This window comes from Erinaceus europaeus, chromosome 16, assembly GCF_950295315.1.
Source record: "Erinaceus europaeus chromosome 16, mEriEur2.1, whole genome shotgun sequence".
NCBI lineage: Eukaryota > Metazoa > Chordata > Mammalia > Eulipotyphla > Erinaceidae > Erinaceus > Erinaceus europaeus.
This window is the reverse complement of record NC_080177.1, coordinates 79,182,180-79,202,416: the sequence shown is the minus strand read 5'-3', so window position 1 is coordinate 79,202,416 and position 20,237 is coordinate 79,182,180. Positions and strand designations below refer to the sequence as shown.

The 20,237-nt window shown below is 45.8% G+C and overlaps 1 protein-coding gene across 1 annotated transcript in view; it reads left to right on the top strand.

Annotated features, from left to right (window-relative positions):
- SIPA1L1 (signal induced proliferation associated 1 like 1) overlaps positions 1-20,237 on the top strand; it is a 322,776-nt gene that overhangs the window by 156,569 nt on the left and 145,970 nt on the right. The window contains exon 5 of the mRNA XM_060174201.1: positions 1,876-3,679. Coding sequence (XP_060030184.1) covers positions 2,188-3,679 — 1,492 coding nt within the window. The 5' untranslated portion in view covers positions 1,876-2,187. The remainder of the gene's footprint in view (positions 1-1,875; positions 3,680-20,237) is intronic.

Genomic DNA, 20,237 nt, shown 5'->3' with positions numbered 1-20,237 from the left:
ATGGTAGGTGATTTATTTAGATTGCTCTGAAATGGCAAGAAATGTTAAAATAACTTCTGAGTTTTATAGGGATCTGTTGAGAATTATTCTGGCTGCTGTGTGTTCTCTTTCTTGAAAGATAGCTCATTGGTAGAAAGAGCCCCCAGTCACCAATAATAGTCTACACGTTGGTTGTCAGATGACATTGCTGGAGATGGACTTTGCATTGGGTCTCAGTTGTCTGTCACTCTTCCCCCTTCTGTGCTGGGAGGAACACGCGTCTTACACCTTCGCAGTGACCACACGTGTCGCCCTGTTAAGCAGCAGTTAGCCGGGTCTTCTCGCTGAAGCCTTGCAGTGACCGAGGACCAGGCAATATTCTGAAACCTAGAGGGAACCCACCCGAGCCTCGTGATTCTAGGAAGCTCAAAAGCTAGGTTTAGTGAGGTAGCACACAAAAGACGAGAGAGAGAGAGAGAGAGGAGAGAGAGAGAGAGGACAACCATCGGCGTTGTGTCTGACCAGCTGCCCGGAGCAGCCAGTGGAGCCCAGCTGGGAGCCGGGCGACAAGCCCTGCCTTCTGCAGGCTGTGTGCATCTCTTTGCCAACCCCCCTAAATGTTCCAGCCTTTAAATAGCAGGGAGTCTTCTAAAAGGATGCTGCTGCGTGTGGCGGCGGTAGGAATCCAAGCTGCTGCCTGGGAGGCAGGAAGTCAGCCAGCAAGATGCTTAATTATACTGGAAGTGAGTGCCTGTTGAGGCTGAGTGAAAGGCAGCGGTGATCCGTAGACAATGCAGCCCTGTCAGCGCAGTGCTTGTTCAGCAGCATCTCTCCAAACACGTCTTGGGCGAGAAGCTAAAGGCCAGCCCCTGTGTCACCTGTGGGAGCTTGGAGGAAGGTCCCGTGCCTTGATCTGGAGGATGCATGCGACCACGCAGGACTCTGTACCGAGAACCGGTGCCCGGCACCCGTGCGCACACCCGCTGCTGGACAAGTCGCCTTTCTTCTCCCTCCACCCGGAGAGATGTTAGCCGATCTCTGCCAGCTGTGAGGCAGTGCGGAGGGGGCTCTCCTGCTCAGCGTTTGGTCTCTGTCGTCTTCATAAATCCATGCCTCAGGGTGGGGTAGGTTGCAGTGCGCTGAGGAAATGCTGGCATCTTTGTGCATTGGTGAGGTTTCTAGTTTTAGGAGTAGACAGAAGAAGTAGGAGAGCTGGGGAGGGGTAGTGGTGGTCAGTGCTGGCGTCATGGATTTCTTCTCTGGGCGAGTAATAAAGTCGAGGAAGCTGAGGGGAAGAGTGTGAAAGATGAGGGAGGGGATCCCCTGTTTCATTTTCCGTGTTGTGTTTGTTCTCGCCAACTAGAGAAGCTTTTGTAAGGAAACAGGCTTTTGAAATACAGGAGATGTTAAGTGAGTGTTACAATGGAGTCAAATGATTCCCCCCCCCCCCCCCCCCCCCGTGTTTAATCTTGTTAAGAGGGGGAAAAAAAAAAAACAACTGTGACTGGATTTTTGTTGCTTTGCCTCCCAGCTGCTGGTTAGGATAGTCTGCCTTGTCAGAGGTCATTCGAATGTGATTTAGGTCTGTAGTTGTTATAGATACCTGGTGTCTCACAAGTTTCTCCCCTCCTAGTGATGCAGAACAATTTGACTAAGCTCAAGTACATTGCTTATTTATTTATTTATTAGTGTTTATGCGTGAAGGATTTTATTGAATGCTTTCACTTTCTTGTTTTGAAACCCGCTTCCCCTAAAAAAGAAAAAAAAAATAACAGATTGTGAATTGTGCGAACAGTTCATTACTAAACCTCATTTTCATGTGTGTGTTTCTGGCCATTGCGAATGCATTTTTAGGCGTCTTTATCAGATGCTAATTCTGGTTGTCCTCTCTTTCAGAGAAAGCATGAGATTGTGGCTGCTACAGAGTGCCGGTCACACCAATGCCATTCCGTTTTTGCTGAAAGAACACCATCTATCAAAGTGAAGCAAAGGAGCCATTGTGGATTCTACTGTTTTTGTGTTTTTTTAACATCTGGATTTCCAGAGGGTTGAAAACAAGGCATTGTTGAACCTTTTCAATGAGAAAGATTAGGATCTCGTGCCACTGTTGTGTGCTCTGGAAACAGTTCTCCAAAAGGGAAGTGCACATTTAAAGCTTCAACACGATGGTCCTTTCTGCAGAAATTTAAGAAGTACTGTTTTTACATCATGACCAGCTTGAAGCGGTCACAAACAGAAAGGCCAGTAGGCACTGAGAGAGCCTCCGTGGTGGGTCCTGATGGCCCTCCCAAAGTCCACACTGATGACTTCTACATGAGACGTTTCCGGTCCCAGAATGGCAATTTAGGGGCATCGGTCATGGCTCCCGTAGGGCCCCCCCGAAGCGAAGGGTCCCACCACATCACTTCGACGCCTGGAGTCCCAAAGATGGGGGTGAGAGCCAGGATCGCAGACTGGCCCCCCAGAAAGGAAAACATCAAAGAATCTAGCCGCTCAAGCCAGGATATTGAAACCTCAAGTTGCCTTGAGAGCCTGTCCTCCAAAAGCAGTCCCGTGAGTCAGGGAAGTTCTGTGAGCCTCAACGCCAGTGACTCAGCCATGCTCAAGAGCATACAGAACACGTTGAAAACCAAGACGAGACCGTCGGAGAACATGGACTCCCGATTCCTCATGCCCGAAGCCTACCCCAGCTCCCCCAGGAAAGGCCTGCGCAGAATAAGGCAGCGGAGCAACAGCGACATCACCATAAGTGAACTTGACGTGGATAGTTTCGATGAATGTATCTCACCCACATACAAGACTGGGCCGTCCCTGCACAGGGAATACGGCAGCACATCCTCCATCGACAAGCAGGGGACGTCCGGAGAAAGCTTCTTTGATTTGTTAAAGGGCTACAAGGAGGACAGATCGGACCGAGGCCCCACGCCCACCAAGCTCAGTGACTTTCTCATCGCCGGTGGGGCGAAGGGTTCCGGTTTCTCTTTGGATGTCATCGATGGACCCATCTCTCAGAGAGGCCTCTTCAAAGAGAGGGAAAAACCACTCAAGCGCCGATCGAAGTCTGAAACCGGAGACTCGTCCATTTTCCGCAAATTACGCAATGCCAAAGGTGAAGAACTTGGGAAGTCCTCCTCAGATCTTGAGGATAACCGGTCGGAAGATTCTGTCCGGCCCTGGACGTGTCCGAAGTGCTTTGCTCACTACGACGTCCAGAGCATGTTGTTCGACTTGAACGAAGCCATTCTGAACAGGCACAACGTGATCAAGAGGCGGAACACCACCACCGGGGCCTCGGCTGCCGCGGTGGCGTCCTTGGTCTCAGGACCCTTGTCCCACTCGGCTAGTTTCAGCTCCCCGATGGGTAGCACGGAGGACCTGAATTCCAAAGGAAGTCTCAGCATGGACCAGGGAGACGATAAAAGCAACGAACTGGTCTTGAGCTGTCCGTACTTCCGGAATGAGATAGGTGGAGAGGGGGAAAGGAAGATCAGCCTGTCAAAATCTAACTCCGGCTCCTTCAGTGGTTGCGAAAGCGCCTCCTTTGAGTCTGCCCTCACCTCTCATTGTACAAATGCGGGAGTGGCAGTGCTCGAAGTGCCCAGGGAGAACTTGGTGTTGCACCTGGACAGGATCAAGAGATACATCGTGGAGCATGTGGATCTGGGCGCCTACTATTACCGGAAGTTTTTCTATCAGAAGGGTAAGTAGGGATCTTACACTGTTTTACATTTCTTCTGCCGCACTTCCCTGAAAAAAAAAAAAAAAAGCCCAAGGACACTCATGGCGATGAGATTTTTTATTTTATTTTTTTTTGGAAGTAGTGTCACATTTGCAAGGATTTCTTCTTTTTTTCCCTTCTTGGTGGTGAAAAGGTTAAATAGGTGTTTGCTGCAGTTCATGGTCTCTCTGCTTCCTCTTTTCAAGTGTCCAGCGTTCATTGTTTTAGGACTTTTTGTGAGTGAAATTACAGTTTTTTTGTGTAGAAGGCTTATGTGTCACCTCTAAGAATGAATGTCATGTAATGTTGAACTGTTTTGTTGACTTTTTAAAAAAGGATTTCAAAAATAATCGTAACACTCTCTTTACTTAGCATACTTGAAGTTAAAGCAATCATTTCCTCCTCCTTGGTAGTCTTATCCATAAATGGGAATTACAATTCATTTTGTTACAATTGACAGGAGTCCACTTTTTGGTAACTCCTTTCTAGATTTTTTTAAAGGGATATATACATATATATATGTGTGTGTGTGTGTGTGTGTTATTGGATTGTAATAATATATATATTATTGGATTGTACTTCATGTAGACCTCTTAACAACTTTGTGATTTTTTTTTTAAGTAGGTAGCACTCTTAAGTAAACTTTTAAGTGATCACCATAGTGCTTTTAATTGGAAGAATATGCTGGATATGTAAGAATCTTAGCCAGAAAGCAGAATGCCCTCCCAGGAAGGCCACACCTCTGGTCATTAGCAGTGACCCATTTCTGCTGCCAGTGGAGAGAAGGTCTGTCTGCAATCTGCTAGAGCAATGCTTCTGTTTTGCATCCCCTGTTTGGGCGTTTTGAATCTCATTTAGATGTATTCTTCTGAGCAAAGTTTCCTTGCTAGTACTCCTTCGAATTGTATGATCTTGTTGCTTTCTAGTAAAATGAATCTGTTGTTTATTATTATTATTATTATTACTATTATTATTGGATAAGAGACAGCCAGAAATCGAGAGGGAAGGGAGGGATAGAGAGAGAGAGACAGAGAGACACCTGCAGCCCTGCTTCACCACTTGCGAAGCTTTCCTCCTGCAGGTGGGGGCCAGGGGCTTGAACCTGGGTCCTTGTGCACTGTAATGTGTGCACTTTACCAGGTGCGCCAGTGCCTCCCAATCTCCCCCACCCCCAGTAAAATTAATCTTACGGTTATTATATGAGAAACCCCACCTCACAGGGTTTCTTGACCCTCTAATAAATCTAGTCTCATTACTTAATATCTTTGTCTCAGTTCCTCATATCCTTGCCACGTGCCCTTTAATCGATATGATAATGAGAATCCTGACTTTATTAAACTGTCTTTATTTTCTCTATATAACTTCTGGAATTCAGGTTCTCAGAAATTCTCATTCTGTCCTTCTGGACACAGGGTCTGTCAACGATGCTACATTGGCATTTGGGACTAGGTGATATTTTATCGGGGGGAGCTTTGGGTTGGTACAATGTTGGGAAGCGTTCCTGGCATCTTACACCTGAGGTGTCAATAGTTACTCCTCCTCCAGCTCCACTGTGACAAGTAAGATGTCTCTAGACATTACCAAACATCCCTCCAGCTATCCAATTGCTCCAAGCTGAGAACCTCTGCTTCACAACACTGGGGGGGGGGGGGATTTCTGTGGGTGTTTCTGAGTTGTCAGAAAGAAGTGGGAGACCGTCTTAGTAATATGACACATTGCATCCAGTGTAGAAGATACTAGGTGTATAATCTTAATGTGGCCAATAGCTGGGGTTTTTCCTCTGGGGCAATCAATATACTGTTGCTGATAATGACTATTTTGAGCAAGCATCTGTGCATATCGAGTTGCCATATCTCACTTCACCTTCTTTGTGGCTACAAAGGGAGCTTAATTAGTCTATAACCAGTTATATTAGAGCCAGAATTCCTCTTCAGATGTGTCTGACCAGGCTGGCGTGCTCTTCTCTCTACTATACTCAAGGGAAAGAGTAAATGTTACATTCAAATCTGGTAGAAATTCACTCTACGTATTTTATCATTTGAAAATTGTGGGAGAAAGATTTGAGCTTCCAGGAAAGCCCAATTTAGATCATAACAATTCATGAATTTTAAAGCCACCAATCCAAAGTAGTTTATAATTTGAGGCATGGAAAATACCCTCCTGCCTGAATACTTAGAATCATTTAATTGAGATAACGCAAGGGGCCGGGTGGTGGCGCACCTGGTAGAGTGCATGCACCACTATGCACAAGGACGCCGGCTCAAGCCCTCATCCCCCACCTGCAGGGAGGAGGCTTCATGAGCAGAGGAGCGGTGCTGCCTGTGTCTCTCTTCTCTGTTTCTCTCTCTCTGCCTCTCATCAGTTATCAAAAATAAAGTATTAATAATAGTAATTAAAAAAAAAATCAAAGTAACACATCTCAGGTAAAGAATCTTTGACATGCATATCTATTTAACATGTTTTATCAAAATCTATAAATTTCTTAGAAAAACAGGTTTTTTCATCTATAAAAATTCTACTATTGGGAGTCAGGCGGTAGTGCAGCAGGTTAAGCGCACATGATGCAAAGGGGAGTCACTTCACAGGCAGTGAAGCGGGTCTGCAGGTGTCTCTCTTTCTCTCTCTCCCCCTCTCTGTCTTCCCCTCCTCTCTCCATTCCTCTCTGTCCTATCCAACAATGACAACAACAACAATAATAACTGTAACAACAATAGAAAAAAAAACGCCATGGGCAACAACAGGGGAAATAAATTTAAACAATCCTACTATTCTGAATTTTGCATTGTGTTAGTCACAGATACACTTATCCTAAGAACGCGGATAGAAGACAGTAGCGAAGCAGTAAGCTCTCACAGAATCTCTGGTCTCATGGTGTTCCTCATGTTCTGCGCTGCCCTGCACACATCAGTGCAGCAGTACACTTTCCAGTGACTCGTCTTTCTGAAGTCTTTCCAGAAGAGCCTTCGACTAAGTTTAGAGTCCATCAGCTTTCATTATGTTTGACTGAATGCCTTCATTACCAAGGCAGGCCAGTTGGCATGTCACCGAGTGGCCCAGTCCCTCTGTCAGTGTAAAGTCCAGCCAGTGGCAGCAGGGAGTCTGTAAGCAGTCAGTCAGAGGGCACTCACTTTAGCCCAGGAAGCTGCCGCAGTGGGCACAGTTAGAGACTGTGGCGTTACCGTGGGCCCAGACCTGGGATTCTCATCTCCAGCAGGTCCTTTGTCACAGGATGGTGTATCTGTAGCACCTTATGAGTCTGGGCATTATGAAACTGAAAGTTAAGGCCCCTGAAGTGTAATTTGTCTTTTAAAAGACAATTATACTATCTATACTTGCCATGGCATAGTACAGCTTAATAAGCCTGCCTTCCAGTTTCGATGTATGAGTTTTATAAACCGCAATTACTACACAGACTCATTGCTTTCCTAATCAGAGTTTTGAAGCGAGTCTGCCCATTCAAGGAGGACATCCATCTCAGATGTGATTTACTCCCCCAGCGCCAGAATGCAGTCCTGCTTGACCTAGCTGTCCTCTACCTCCGCCCTCCAGTCTGATGTTTAATGCATTTCTGACTGCAGCGTGGCTGTGTCTCTGGGGGGGGGGGGGGCACTTTACTGTTATGTGCTCTGCAGTTGATACTCTATGCAGAATGTGATTATATTTGACTGGTGAAGCGGCATCCACTGCCCAGTGTGTTGCTTTTAGAAGCGTGACTCTATTGCAAACTTAGACTTTAGAGACTGGCGCCATCCAGCCTGTAAGCCTGGTCCATTGCTGTGAGAATGTTGCACCTTCAGAGGAAACTGTTGACGCTGAAAACTAGCCACTCACACCATCAGTGTTCTCTCTAGTCCTTTGTCCTGCTACTCGGTTATGTGTGCGGACTGCCCCAAGATTCAGTGACAGTCATATCACAGCTCACGTTGATGACATTAATACCCTGCGCTTGAAATTGACTGCACATAACTCAGAGATCCTGATGCCACACTGGCATTGTGGCAGAAGTCTAAATAATGTACTCACACCTTTCGAGAAGCAGGGACGAGGCGGTCATCTGGCCGTGGCTGAGGAAGTGACCTGGACAAGTCGGGTAACACACTGGACTCCCGGAGAGCACTGAGGCCGCAAGTTTGCTTCTCAGCATAGTTTGTGCCAGGTGATGCTCTGGTTCTTTCTTTCTCATCAACACATACTAAATCTTTTTATAAAAAACAAACAAACAAAAATCAGAGCATTTAAAATTTTTTGCTTAGGTTTTTGAATTCTTTTATAAGGAGATTAATGGGTTACAGTACAGTTGTTGACATTTGGGTAAACAGTTTCTCAGGGCCAGGTGGTGGCACGTGGTTGAGGTCTCTTGTTCTAGTGTGCAAGGATCCAGGTTCAAGTCCCTGGTCCCCACCTACAGGGGGAAACTTCATCAGCGGTGAAACAAGGTTGTAAATGTCTCTCCTTTTCTGTCTTCCCTTTCTCTCTCAATTTTTCTTTCTCTCTATCCAGTAGAAAAATAAAATATTATTTCCATCTCCTTGTGATAGATGTCTGCAGGACACCTCCCTGTAAGTACGAATATATTTTGTGTTCTGTTTCTGAATAGCTGTATGAGCAAAGTACCAAAGATATTTGTAAGTGGAAAATACCAAATAACTGAATAATTACGACATTGCCTGCGGCTGACATGGCTTGACGAGAAAAGGCTTTTTCCCAGCACATTACCCGCAGTCTCTGTGGCCAGATAGTTGACCGAGTGCACAGTTTTCCATGAAGCATTCTCCCTGAATCCCCTTCAGACAGAGGAGGCAGTGGTGAGAAAGAGAGGGGCCCCGTGGGTGGGCTGCCTTGGCAGTGGCATTTGTTGCTTCACTGACCAGCAGTGTGGCAGACACGTTTGATGTTCCATGTGTGTCCACATCAAAGTCGAGTCAGTAGAGATGCTGTGATGTGGGTGGAGGGGCTTGTCCTGCTGCCCAGTGACCAGAAGGAGCCATCATTACCGGGCACAACGCTCATCTAAGAATATTTTCCCTCTCCTCCAGTGGACTGTGGGAAAGGGTGTTAGTGCCTTGGTGTTGGGCATGATGTGGTAACACAGACTTGAAGATGCTTATAACTGGGCTCTGAAAACAGACTTTTTTTTTTTTCTTTTGCCTCTGGTCACTGGTCCTCTTCCCCCACCCCATCATTTTATTGGCTAGGACAGAGAGAAATTGAGAGGGGATGGGGAGACAGAGAGGGAGAAAAAGACCTGCAGACCTGCTTCACCGCTTGTGAAGTGTCCCCCCCCCTGCAGGTGAGAAAGACCCGGGACTTTGCGTGGGTCCTTGTGCATAGTACTAAGTGTGCTTACTATGTGCGCCACCGTCCGAACCACAAAACAGTTCTGTAAAGTAGTGTTATTTCCGAATTTAAAAGTCTGTCCCCTCTCCTGAAAAGAACAAAAGAAGCTTGCATTCCTGAGCACCTGCCCACTTCCCTGGTGATCTGAAGCTCCCAGATCTGACAGCTTTCTTTGTTACCTTCCTCCTCTCCTAAGTGCCTCGCTCCCCTCCCAGCACACAAGCAGTTAGAGACAGGCAGAGGCCACACACAGAAAGTTGGTGCTCTTCCTGCCCTCAAGAGTACTGGCTGCAATCTCTCCCTGTCCAGTTTTCTTTTTAATTTTTAAAAATATTTTATTTATTTATTTCCCCTTTTGTTGCCCTTGTTGTTTTTATTATTGTTCTAGTTATTGCTGTTGTTATCATTGTTAGATAGGACAGAGAGAAATGGAGAGAGGAGGGGAAAGACAGAAGGGAAGAGAAAGAGACACCTGCAGACCTGCTTCACCGCCTGTGAAGCGACTCCCCTGCCGGTGGGGAGCTGGGGGCTCGAACCGGGGTCCTTGCTCCGGTCCTTGTGCTTTACACCACATGCGCTTAACCCGCTGCGCTACCCCCTGGCCGACTCCCTAAGTGCTAACTTAAAAAAAAACTTATTTATTTATTTATTGGATGCAGAGAGAAACTGAGAGGGAAGCGGGAGATGGATAGGGAGAGGTTGAGAGATGGCCTGCTGCCCGGCCTCACCACTCTGCTCATGCAACTCTCCCTGCAGGTGGGGGCCTGGGGCTTGAACCCAGTTCCTTGCGCACTGCATTGTGTGCGTTTAACCGGATACACCGCCACCTGGCTCCTAAGTGCTGACTTTTAAACTGATAGTATTGTGCAAGCCACCCATGATGTTATAAATGTCCAGGTGACCCTTGGCAGGACAAGGGCTTCCTACCCCTGCCGTAGAGTGAGAGAGTGGTGAACACCTGCAGGATGGAGACACACAGCAGAGCTGGACGGACTTTCCCTTGCTGCACATGAATAGGCTGTGACCCTTTCAGCTCTGTCTTGCCTACATGCGGCTTGCGATACCTGGCTAGCCCCTCACACTTTTAAAAATAATTTATTGGGAGTCGGGCTGTAGCGCAGCGGGTTAAGTGCAGGTGGAGCAAAGCACAAGGACCTGCATAAGGATCCCGGTTCGAACCCCGGCTCCCCACCTGCAGGGGAGTCGCTTCACAGGCAGTGAAGCAGGTCTGCAGGTGTCTATCTTTCTCTCCTCCTCTCTGTCTTCCCCTCCTCTCTCCATTTCTCTCGGTCCTATCCAACAACGACAACAACAATAATAACTAAAACAATAAAACAACAAGGGCAACAAAAGGGAATAAATAAAATAAATATTTAAAAAAAAGAAAAAATAATAATTTATTATTGGATAGAGTCAGAGAGAAATTGAGAGGGGAGGGAGAGAGACAGGGAGACACCGCAGCCCTGCTTCACCACTTGTGACGCTTCCCCCCTGCTGGTGAGAAGCAGGGCCTTGAACCCCGGTCCTTGCTCACTCTCCTGTGTACGCTTCACCGGGTGCGCCACAGCCTGGCCCCCGATTTCTGCTGATCTCTATGGCAATTTCACTCCATTTTAAATTTATTGTTATATAGAGTCAGAGAGAAATTGAGATGGGAGGGAGAGAGAGAGACACACACACAGGGAGACACCCGCAGCCCTGCTTCACCACTCATGAAGCTTTCCCCCTGCAGGTGGGTGTCGGGGACTTGAACCCGGGTCCCTGTGCACTGCAGTGTGTGCACTTAACCTGAGGGCCACATGTTCTCCCACCACTGCTCCAAGTAACCCAGCCACTCTTGTTGGGGTCTAGCACTCTCTGCGGCACAGACACATCACCAGCCTCATCACTCCTGGTGGGCAAGGGCCTCAGAAAATGCCGGCTCCGTAAGGTTTTCACAAAGGAATGCGTGTTTAGTGCAAAGTCTGCCCTTTACTGAGCTGGGCGGGGGTGGGGTGGTCGGGGGATTTTGCCTGTCAAGGTCAGGTAGACACAGTAAGTTGTCCTTGTGCTGTACACACTCCAGTCGCTGAGGATTCTGTTGCAGTTCCCTTTCTTTTCTGCAAGGAAGGCCACCAATCAGTCTCTGTGTGGTCCTGGTGGTTTTGTGGATGTTTAACCAAGACCACCAATTGACCCCCGTGGATCCAAAACACAATTACTGACACTGGCTTTGCTATTGAAAACTTTACATTCGGCAAAGCGGATGGATTCTCAGATCAGTGATTGACAGGTTTAGGGAGGGAGTGGGAGACAGGATTTGTGTAATCTCAGAGTATCTCCCAAACAAAGCAGGAAGATAGACATTCAGTGCTGAAGACACCTACCTGCCAGACACCGCTGGTGGGAGATGAATCAGATTAGCATCATGAACCCCATGAACAGACACACTGGGGTTACATCAGGTCTGTGATTCTCTTACCCAGAATGCATAACGTCCGAACGGTCATGTGACACCACCAGACAGACCCAAATTGAGTGATGAAACACTCTTCGAGGGTGTGAAAGTCGGGAAAGACAAGGCAGAGAACTGTTTCAGACTGCAGGGGACTCTAAGGAGAAATAATAGTTAAAATAGGATGTGGGATCCTGAATTTGGAGCAAGAGAGGACCTCATGAGAGAACTGGTGAAGTCTGAGTAAGGTCTAAGTTAATAGAACCAGTACTGATTCTGATGATGACAGTACTGTGTGGATTGGATTGTTGGGAAAGTCATGACACTTGTTTTGTTGTTGTTTTGTTTTACATAGAAATACACAGAAAAATACTTGACGACTTTTCCAACAACTTAATAGTTACATGACATGTCAGCATGCGGTTGGGGGTGGATTAGGGATTTATGGAAACTTCCTGCACTGTTTTGCAGCTTTTCTTCTAGTGTAATTAAAAAAAAACTTTCAGAGCTGGGTGGTGGCACACCTGGTTGAAGGCACGTGTTACAGTGCACAAGGACCCAGGTTTGAGACCCCAGTCCCCACCTTCAGGGGGAAAGCTTTGCAAGTGGTGAAGCAGTGCTGAAGGTGTCTCTCTCTCTGTCTCCCTTTCCGTCTCCTCCCTCCCTGTCAACTTCAGGCTGTTTCTATGCAATAAATAAATAATTTCAGAAAGGAAAGAGAGCCTTTCAGGCCCAGTCAACAATAGCAGCTAAGATTCAAAACCATCCACATGACTGTGGAGTTTTAAAGCTGTTCTCCTGACCGTGTGTGTCAGAGCTTCAGTCCTGCTTAACTGGGTCCCTTAGTCCCCAGAATTTTTATGTGAATTGGTTTTGCAGTCTCAGGAAATAAGGCAGATACATCCTTGCAGGGCAAGTTGATGACATAGAGCCTGTTCATCTGTTTTCCACATGGTTAGCTCATAATTTTTCATTCATCTGAGCACTGAAATTAGAGGCTCAGAAAGATTTGCTTCATGACATCAGTGTTTTGGGTGAATCTCTGCATGGGACAGCCACGCAGGGAGAAGCAGCCTCTGTGACTCAGTCACATAGTAAGTTATGCCGGGCCAGGCTCAGCGCACTTGCTGCTTGGCCTCCTCCTTAGGACCAGCGGTGATTTCTTCCAGGACTGAATTTCTGATTATTTATCTCTTTTTAAAATTTTTAAATATTTTTTTTTTTACTTATTACTGGATAGAGTCAGAGAGAAATTGAGAGGAGAGGGGAGATAGAGAGGGAGAGAGACAGAGACACCTGCAGTGAAGTTTCCCGCCTGCAGGTGAGGAACAGGGCCTTGAACCTGGGTCCTTGCACACTCTAATGTGTGCGCTTCACCAGGCGCACCACTGCCTGGCCCCCAATTTCTGCTTCCCTCTACGGAGATTTCCTTCGAAATCCCTCAAAAGCATTCTACACAGTGAGGCACTTTGCCTCCATGTCCTGGTTAGAAGTAAGAAGTGTTTTAAATAAAAAGAAACAGGGAGAGAGACCAGTGTTCTCAATTGTTTTTGTAATTCCTGTCATTTGCATTATTTGAAGTTGTCATTTGAATTATTGATAGTATTAAGGAACATTAAAAGTGTGAAGAGTTACATTAGTATGGAAGTTACTTTGAAAATAGCACAATTTGGGAGTCTGGTGGTAGCACAGCAGGTTAAATGCAGGTGGCACAAAGCGCAAGGACCGGCTTAAGGATCGCTGTTTGAGCCCCCCCCCCCCCCGGCTCCCCACCTGCAGGGTAGTCGCTTCACAGGCGGTGAAGCAGGTCAGAAGGTGTCTATCTTTCTCTCCCCCTCTCTGTCTTCCCCTCTTCCCTACATTTTTCTCTCTGTCCTGTCCAACAACGACAACATCAGTAACAAGAACAACAATGACAACAATAACACAACTGCAACAAAAGGGAGTAAATAAATATTTTAAAAAAGAAAATAGCACTATTGGGAGTAGCCCAAACTTGGAAGCAGCCCTCCAGCAGCAGGTGAATTGTCAAAGAAAGTTGTAGTCTGATTACTCAATGGAATACTACTCAGTGATCAAGAATGATGAAGCCACCTTCTTCACCTCATCTTAGATAGAGCTTGAAGGAATCATGTGAAGTGGAATCAGCCAGGAGGAGGTGGGATGGGATGGTGTCATTCTTGGGCAGAACTTAAGAAACAAGAAGGGGAGGGGGAAACATGAAGTCAGACGTGGACTGTTTTGGTGCATTGCACCAAAGCAAAGGACTCTGGGGAAGGAGGCAGGGAGAGGGGTATTTTCAGTTCCTGGTCTAGGATGATGGACCTAATTTGGGGTGAGAGTGTTTTATAGACACCTACCTTGGTGAGATGAGAAATTGTACCCATGTGGCAACAATTGTACTGTAAACCACCAACCTCTCAATTAAGAAATGGGCGGGGGGAGAGATATGAAGGCTTGTTTTGCAAGATAAAAAAAAGATGATCTGGAGAAGGGCAAAAAATAATTCTTTATATTGACCAAATACATGTACTCACTGGGTGGAGTGCCGGCCTTGCCATGCTCACAGCCCAGGTCCCAGCCCCAACACGAGACGGGAGGTCGGGACTCCGGCAGCAGAAGGGGCTCTGATACTGTGTGCTGCCCCTCCAGTAGTGAATATACACGTGTACAAAACCCCAGATCTGCAAAAAAAAAAAATGTTGTTTATCATCACTGACCATTTATTGTCTTTATTTAGTTATTTATTGGATAAAGACAGAAATCCAGAGGGAAGGAGGAGATAGAGAGGAAGAGAGACACCTGCAGCCCTGCTTCACCACTTGCAAAGCCTGCTCCCTGCAGGTGGGGACCAGGGGCTCGAACCTGAGTCCTTGTGCATTGTAATGTGTGTGCTTAACCATGTGAGCCACCACCCACCATCCTGTCGACCATTTATAAGCCAGTGTGTTTTCATTATTTCTAAACAGTCTTCTGGAGGCCAGGCTTATTTTCATAAGCACACATAGTATTAAGTGCAAGCGTCCAGGTTCAAGCCTTAACACTTAACCCTCTGTGCTACCACGCAACCCTCTGAGAGTCTCCTTGCAAAATCATTATGTTGTCTACTCCCACCCCACATAGGGTCTTCTTAAATGGGCCTTTGGTTTGCTTGCTTTGTGCCACTCACCCCTTTGGCAGTTTAGCGAAACTTACAGACTCTCCTGACAACAATGTTTTTTAAGTGTACAGAATAGTCCTAAGGATATTGTAATACAGGTTAAAAGTGTTTACACTTTTGTAGCATACTGATATGTATGGGCTTCTTACTACAGTGGCAAACAGCTGTAACAGCAGTTCTGATAATTACCATAATTTCAAAGTAGCAAAAAAAACGCATTATTAATTTAATAAGTCTACAACTATATTATTATAAAATGTAATGTATACTGGGGTCCATGTATAGTGATTGCTACTGTAGTTTGGTGCCTACATTTATTGACCAAACATGCTACATTTTAGTTAAAAGTTAATGAAAATAATTTCAGAGACCCCCCCCCCACCCATATATAATTTTGTAACCTTCCCTTTTATGGTTCTTTGCCATGTAAAATTTTCCCTAAGTCTATAATTATTTTCATAAGGTAGATTCTTGTAAAAATAGATAATGCAAACTTTACAACAGCCTCAGTTTAATCGCCAAATTACTCTTTTTAAAGTTTAGCCTGAAAAGTTCTTTTTAAAAAAATTTTTTTTATATATTTATTTTCCCTTTTGTTGCCCTAGTTGTTTAACAGTGTTGTGGTTATTTTTGTTGTTATTGATGTCACTGTTGGATAGGAGAGAGAGAAATGGAGAGAGGAGGGGGAAGACAGAGAGGAGGAAAGAAAGACAGACACCTGCAGACCTGCTTCACTGCTTGTGAATCGACTCCCCTGCAGGTGGGGAGCCGGGGGCTCGAACTGGGATCCTTATGCTGGTCCTTGCTCTTTGTGCCATGTGCACTTAACCCACCGAGCCACCGCCCGACTCCCAGCCTGAAAAGTTCTAACTGGCGTGTTGAAGACTGTATAGTTTAGTGGCTGGTGCGATGGAGCAGGGGACGATAGGTCTCAAGTGCGATCTCCAGCATTGCATGTGCCAGAGTGATACTCTGCTTCTTTCTCCTCTCTCATACATAAGTAAATACATCTTTCAAAACAAAACAAAACAAAAAAAGATACACTGTGATTTAATATTTTCTGGACTTCTTTAAATATTTCGATTTCATTTGTCAGTATTATAGACTCAAAACATCATTTATCTGACCACTGGTAAAGTCGAGTTTCTTTTTTTTTTTTTTTTTAAGATTTATCTTATTCTTTTCATAAGCTAGATGGTGAGAAATAAGGAGGCAGGGAGAGACAGAACCAGAGCCAAAGTCGGTACCACAAACGGAGCTAGACCTTATGCCCATATTTTGCCACCTCTCAAGCTACATGAGGCTATATTAAAAAAGAAAATCGACACTGAGTATCTGTTAATAAAAACTTTATATTTTGATTCCCTTTCTTCCCTCCTTCTCCTCCTCCTCATCCTCCTCCTCCTCCTCCTCCTCCTTCCAACCCAACTTGTGGGGGCTCAGTGCAGGCACCACAAATCCATCGCTTCTGGTGGCTTTTTTTTTCTTCTTCAATAGGACAGAAGGGAATTGAGAGGGAAGGGTAGACCATAGAGAGGGAAAGAAAGACAGGCACCTGCAGACCTGCTTCATCGCTTGTGAAGTGACCGCCCCTGTAGGTGGGGAGCCGGGGGCTCGAACCGGGATCCTTACGCCAGTTCCTTGAGCTTCATACTGTGTGCGCTTAACCCGGTATGCAACCAACTGCCCGACCCCCTTTTCTCTTTATTTTCAAACATTTTCTCTCCCTTCCTTTCTTCCTTCCTTCCTTCCTTCCTTCCTTCCTTCCTTTCTTTCTTTCTTTCTTTCTTTTCACTAGTACCACCATGACTTCATATTAATGTCTGCAGCCTGCCTTTTACTGGGAATTTAGGAAGCTCCTCAGGTCAGCTGCACTCACAGACCATAACTTTCTCCAGTTGCTGGCAGGTAGACTGTCCTATCCTACTTCATAAGTGATCTCTCTGGAGAATACAATGCACTTTCCAAATCTATGTAATTACTCTTATGCAACAATCATTATAAGATTAGTGCAGTGCTTTGGGATAGAGTTCTGGCACAGGGCCAGGGCTATGCAAACATCCCCCATCCGTCACTCTGACCTTCTTTGGATTGTGATGCAAGGTCTTGGGCTATTTAGTTCTTATAGAGCCTCCACCCTTATAATTATGACAAACGCTTTGGGGACCAGAGACCACGAGTCTGTGAGTAGTGTCCTTGTCAGAAAGACCCATTTCTCTCCCCATTTGTACTCACGTTGTTCCCACTCGGGCACACCTGTCTTCAATTTTAGAAGCAGAATACATACTTCACTCTCCTAACTTTTAGATATCCTTACTTCTAACCTTGCTAGTAATCTTTTTTGGATGTAATCAGTTGCATGAAAACAAAACACCTCAAGACTTTGGACCCAATAGAAATAAGCAACCGTGAATGTGCTACAATTTGTGTTCATGATTTCATCCATATTCTCAGGCTAACGAAAATACTTAGCTAATGAAAATACGGAGGGTCAGAGTTCATGTGTGTTTTTGTTTGTTTGTTTGTCTTGTTCTGTTTTTGTTTTTATCTCCAAGGCTGTCACTGGAGCTTGGTGCCTGCACTGAGAATCCACTGCTCCTGGAGGCCATTTTTTCCATTTTATTGGATAGGACAGAGAGAAATGGAGAGAGGAGAGGAAGATAGAGAGGGAGAAAGAAAGAGAGACAACTGTAGACCTGCTTCACTGCTCGTGAAGCGTCTCCCCTGCAGGTGGGGAGCCGGTCCCCTCAATCCTGTCACTTTCCCTCATTCCCCAGAGTCCTCTGCTTTGGCGCACACCCATTCAGGTTTCTCTTTATGCTTTTCTTGTCTATCCTTGCGTCTTACTTTCCACCTACTTTAAAAAAATTATTAAATATTTATTTATTCCCTTTTGTTGCCCTTATTTTTTTTATTGTTGTAGTTATTATTGTTGTTGTCATTGTTGGATAGGACAGAGAGAAATGAGGAGGAAGAGAGAGGAGGGGAAGACGGGGAGAGACCTGCAGACCTGCTTCACCAATTATGAAGCGACTCCCCTGCAGGTGGGGAGCTGGGGGCTCAAACCAGCATCCTTATGCCGGTCCTTGCGCTTTATGCCACCAGCGCTTAACCTGCTGCTCCACCGCCCGACTCCCTCCACCTACTTTTCTATCTGAACAAGTAGACCCCAAGCAGTGTAAAGTCACAGAGGCTAAAAAAAATGTGAAAACTGTGACAATTTTGAGTGCCAGGCGGAAGCACAAGAATCTGGGTTCCAGCCCCTGCCTCCCACCTGCAGGGGAGTCACTTCACAAGCAGTCAAGCAGGTCTGCAGGTGTCTGGGTTTCTCTCTCCCATCTCTATCTCTCCCGCCTCTCTCAATTTCTCTCTGTCCTGTGCATTAAAAATGGAAAAAATGGTGGTCCGGGAGGTGGCGCAGTGGATAAAGCATTGGACTCTCAAGCATGAGGTCTTGAGTTCAATCCCTGGCAGCACATGTACCAGAGCGATGTCTGGCTCTTTCTCTCTCCTCCTATGTTTCTCATTAATAAATAAATAAATAAATAAAATATTTTTTAAAAATGGAAAAAATAGCCTTCAGGAGCAGTACATTCGTAGCGCAGGCACCGAGCCCCAGTGACATTCCTAGAGAGGGAAGAGAAATTGGCAACAGTGACCATTTTCGTTGTAAGTAGTAAAGTTGCGCTATTCTTTGACCGGCTGGTAAGTAATGAAGCCCAAGCCTGTGTGTTTCCTGGTGCTATTGTAGGTGCTTCTTCAGTGACTTAAGATGGCTTTTTAGAAGAAAGTGGAAAGGCTTCATTGGCCTTCTCTGCATAGCCAGTTTCAGATAACTAGGCTCAGAGTGTGAACATTCTTGTGACTTGAGCGACCAGCTCACAGTGCCGCCACCAGCGGTCCGTGGACGGATCCCGATTCTACCAAGGAGCATTTTCTACTGGAGAAAACTCGCTGCTGCTTTTGTTAGTTGTGAGATGGTTGCTAAGCTTTATTGGATTTTCATTTATTGGATTTGTGCACATTACATATTTTCCCTCTTTAAATTTACAGATCGGGTCTTTAAAAGATGTGCTTAATGCCACGAATTATATAGCTTTAAATTGTTTCTATAAAAACTGAAAATGTCTGGCCTGGAGATAGCTCACCCAGTTGCCTCACCACAGTGAACCCTGAAATCCAGGCCTTTAAACCGCATGAAAGTACCACAGCAACAAGAGAAACTCCCAGGATAGTGGGGTACTTACTGCCTGGTACCTCCTTGCTCTCGGCTTCTCTCCATACATGTATCTGAATTAAAACAACAACAACAAAAAAAAAACAGCCCCAGGATTCTCACAGGTTGTTGAGGGTCTCCAGTCATAGAGAAATAAATATTTTTGTTCAGTTATGCGCAGGCCAGATTATGTTGTTCTCCCCTAGAGAAATGGTACACCTCAAATAAGTAATAGAAAGGCTGACATTATTATGAAAAACATTAAACACTAAGCAATCCAAAAATTACTTGTTCGTGTCCTATAATTTTCTTTTTTTTTCAATTCCAACCAGGGTTATCACTGTGGGGTTGGGTACCTGCATGACTACAATGCTCCTGGCAACCAGTTTTTTCTTTCTAGGATAGAGGATGGGGGAGGGGAGACACCTGTGGCACTGCTCATAAGGTCACCCCCCCCACCCCCCGAAGGTGGGGCAGTGGGGCCTTGAACTCAGGTTCGGGAATTAGGACGTGAGCGCTCTTGGGTAAGCCGCCGCCAGCCCTGAGGTTCTATAACTCTTGTAATTATATTTTCCTTTCCTCTTTACAGTTAAATTATCAAGTTTAATTTTTCTGGGTGTCAGGGGGAGATTGCAGTTACTTCTTTATATTTTATTTATTTCATCTAGATGAGAAAAGGAGAGAGACATGCCAGAGCCCTGCTCAGCTCTGGCTTATGGTGGTGCTGGGCATTCAAACTGGGACCTCAGAGCCTCAGGCATGAGAGTCTTTGCAGAACCATGATGCTGTCTCCTCCACCCTGCAGTTACTTCTCCTTCTTCTTCTCCTTCTCCTTCTCCTTCTCCTCCTTCTTCTCTTCCTCCTCCTCCTCCTTCTCCTCCTCCTCCTCCTCTTCCTGTTCCTCTTTCTTCTCCCTCTCCCTCTCCCTCTCCCTCTGCCTCTCCCTCCCCCCTCCCCCTCCTCCTCCTCCTCTTCCTGTTCCTCTTTCTCCTCCCTCTCTCTCTTCCTCTCCCTCTCCTTCATCAAGGGATTAGTGGTTTCAGTCTAAAGTAAAATACAGTAGTTTGTACGTGTGTAACATCTCTATTTTCTACATAACAATCCAACCCCCACTAGGTCCTCCTCTGCCATCCTGTTCCAGGACCTGAACCCTCCCCTCCCACCCCCACACCCCAGAGTCTTTTAGTTTGGTGCAATACACCAAACCCAGTCCAAGTTCTGCTTTGGATTTTCTTATTTTTCAACTTTTTTTTTTATTAGTAATTTAATACTGTTGGACAAGATTGTGGGATTAGAGGGGCACAATACACACAGCTTTACTTCTGTTGCCTTTTGCGTACAAGCTTATACACAGTTCACACCTGAGTGATGTGGTCAACGCTGCGTGATCTGA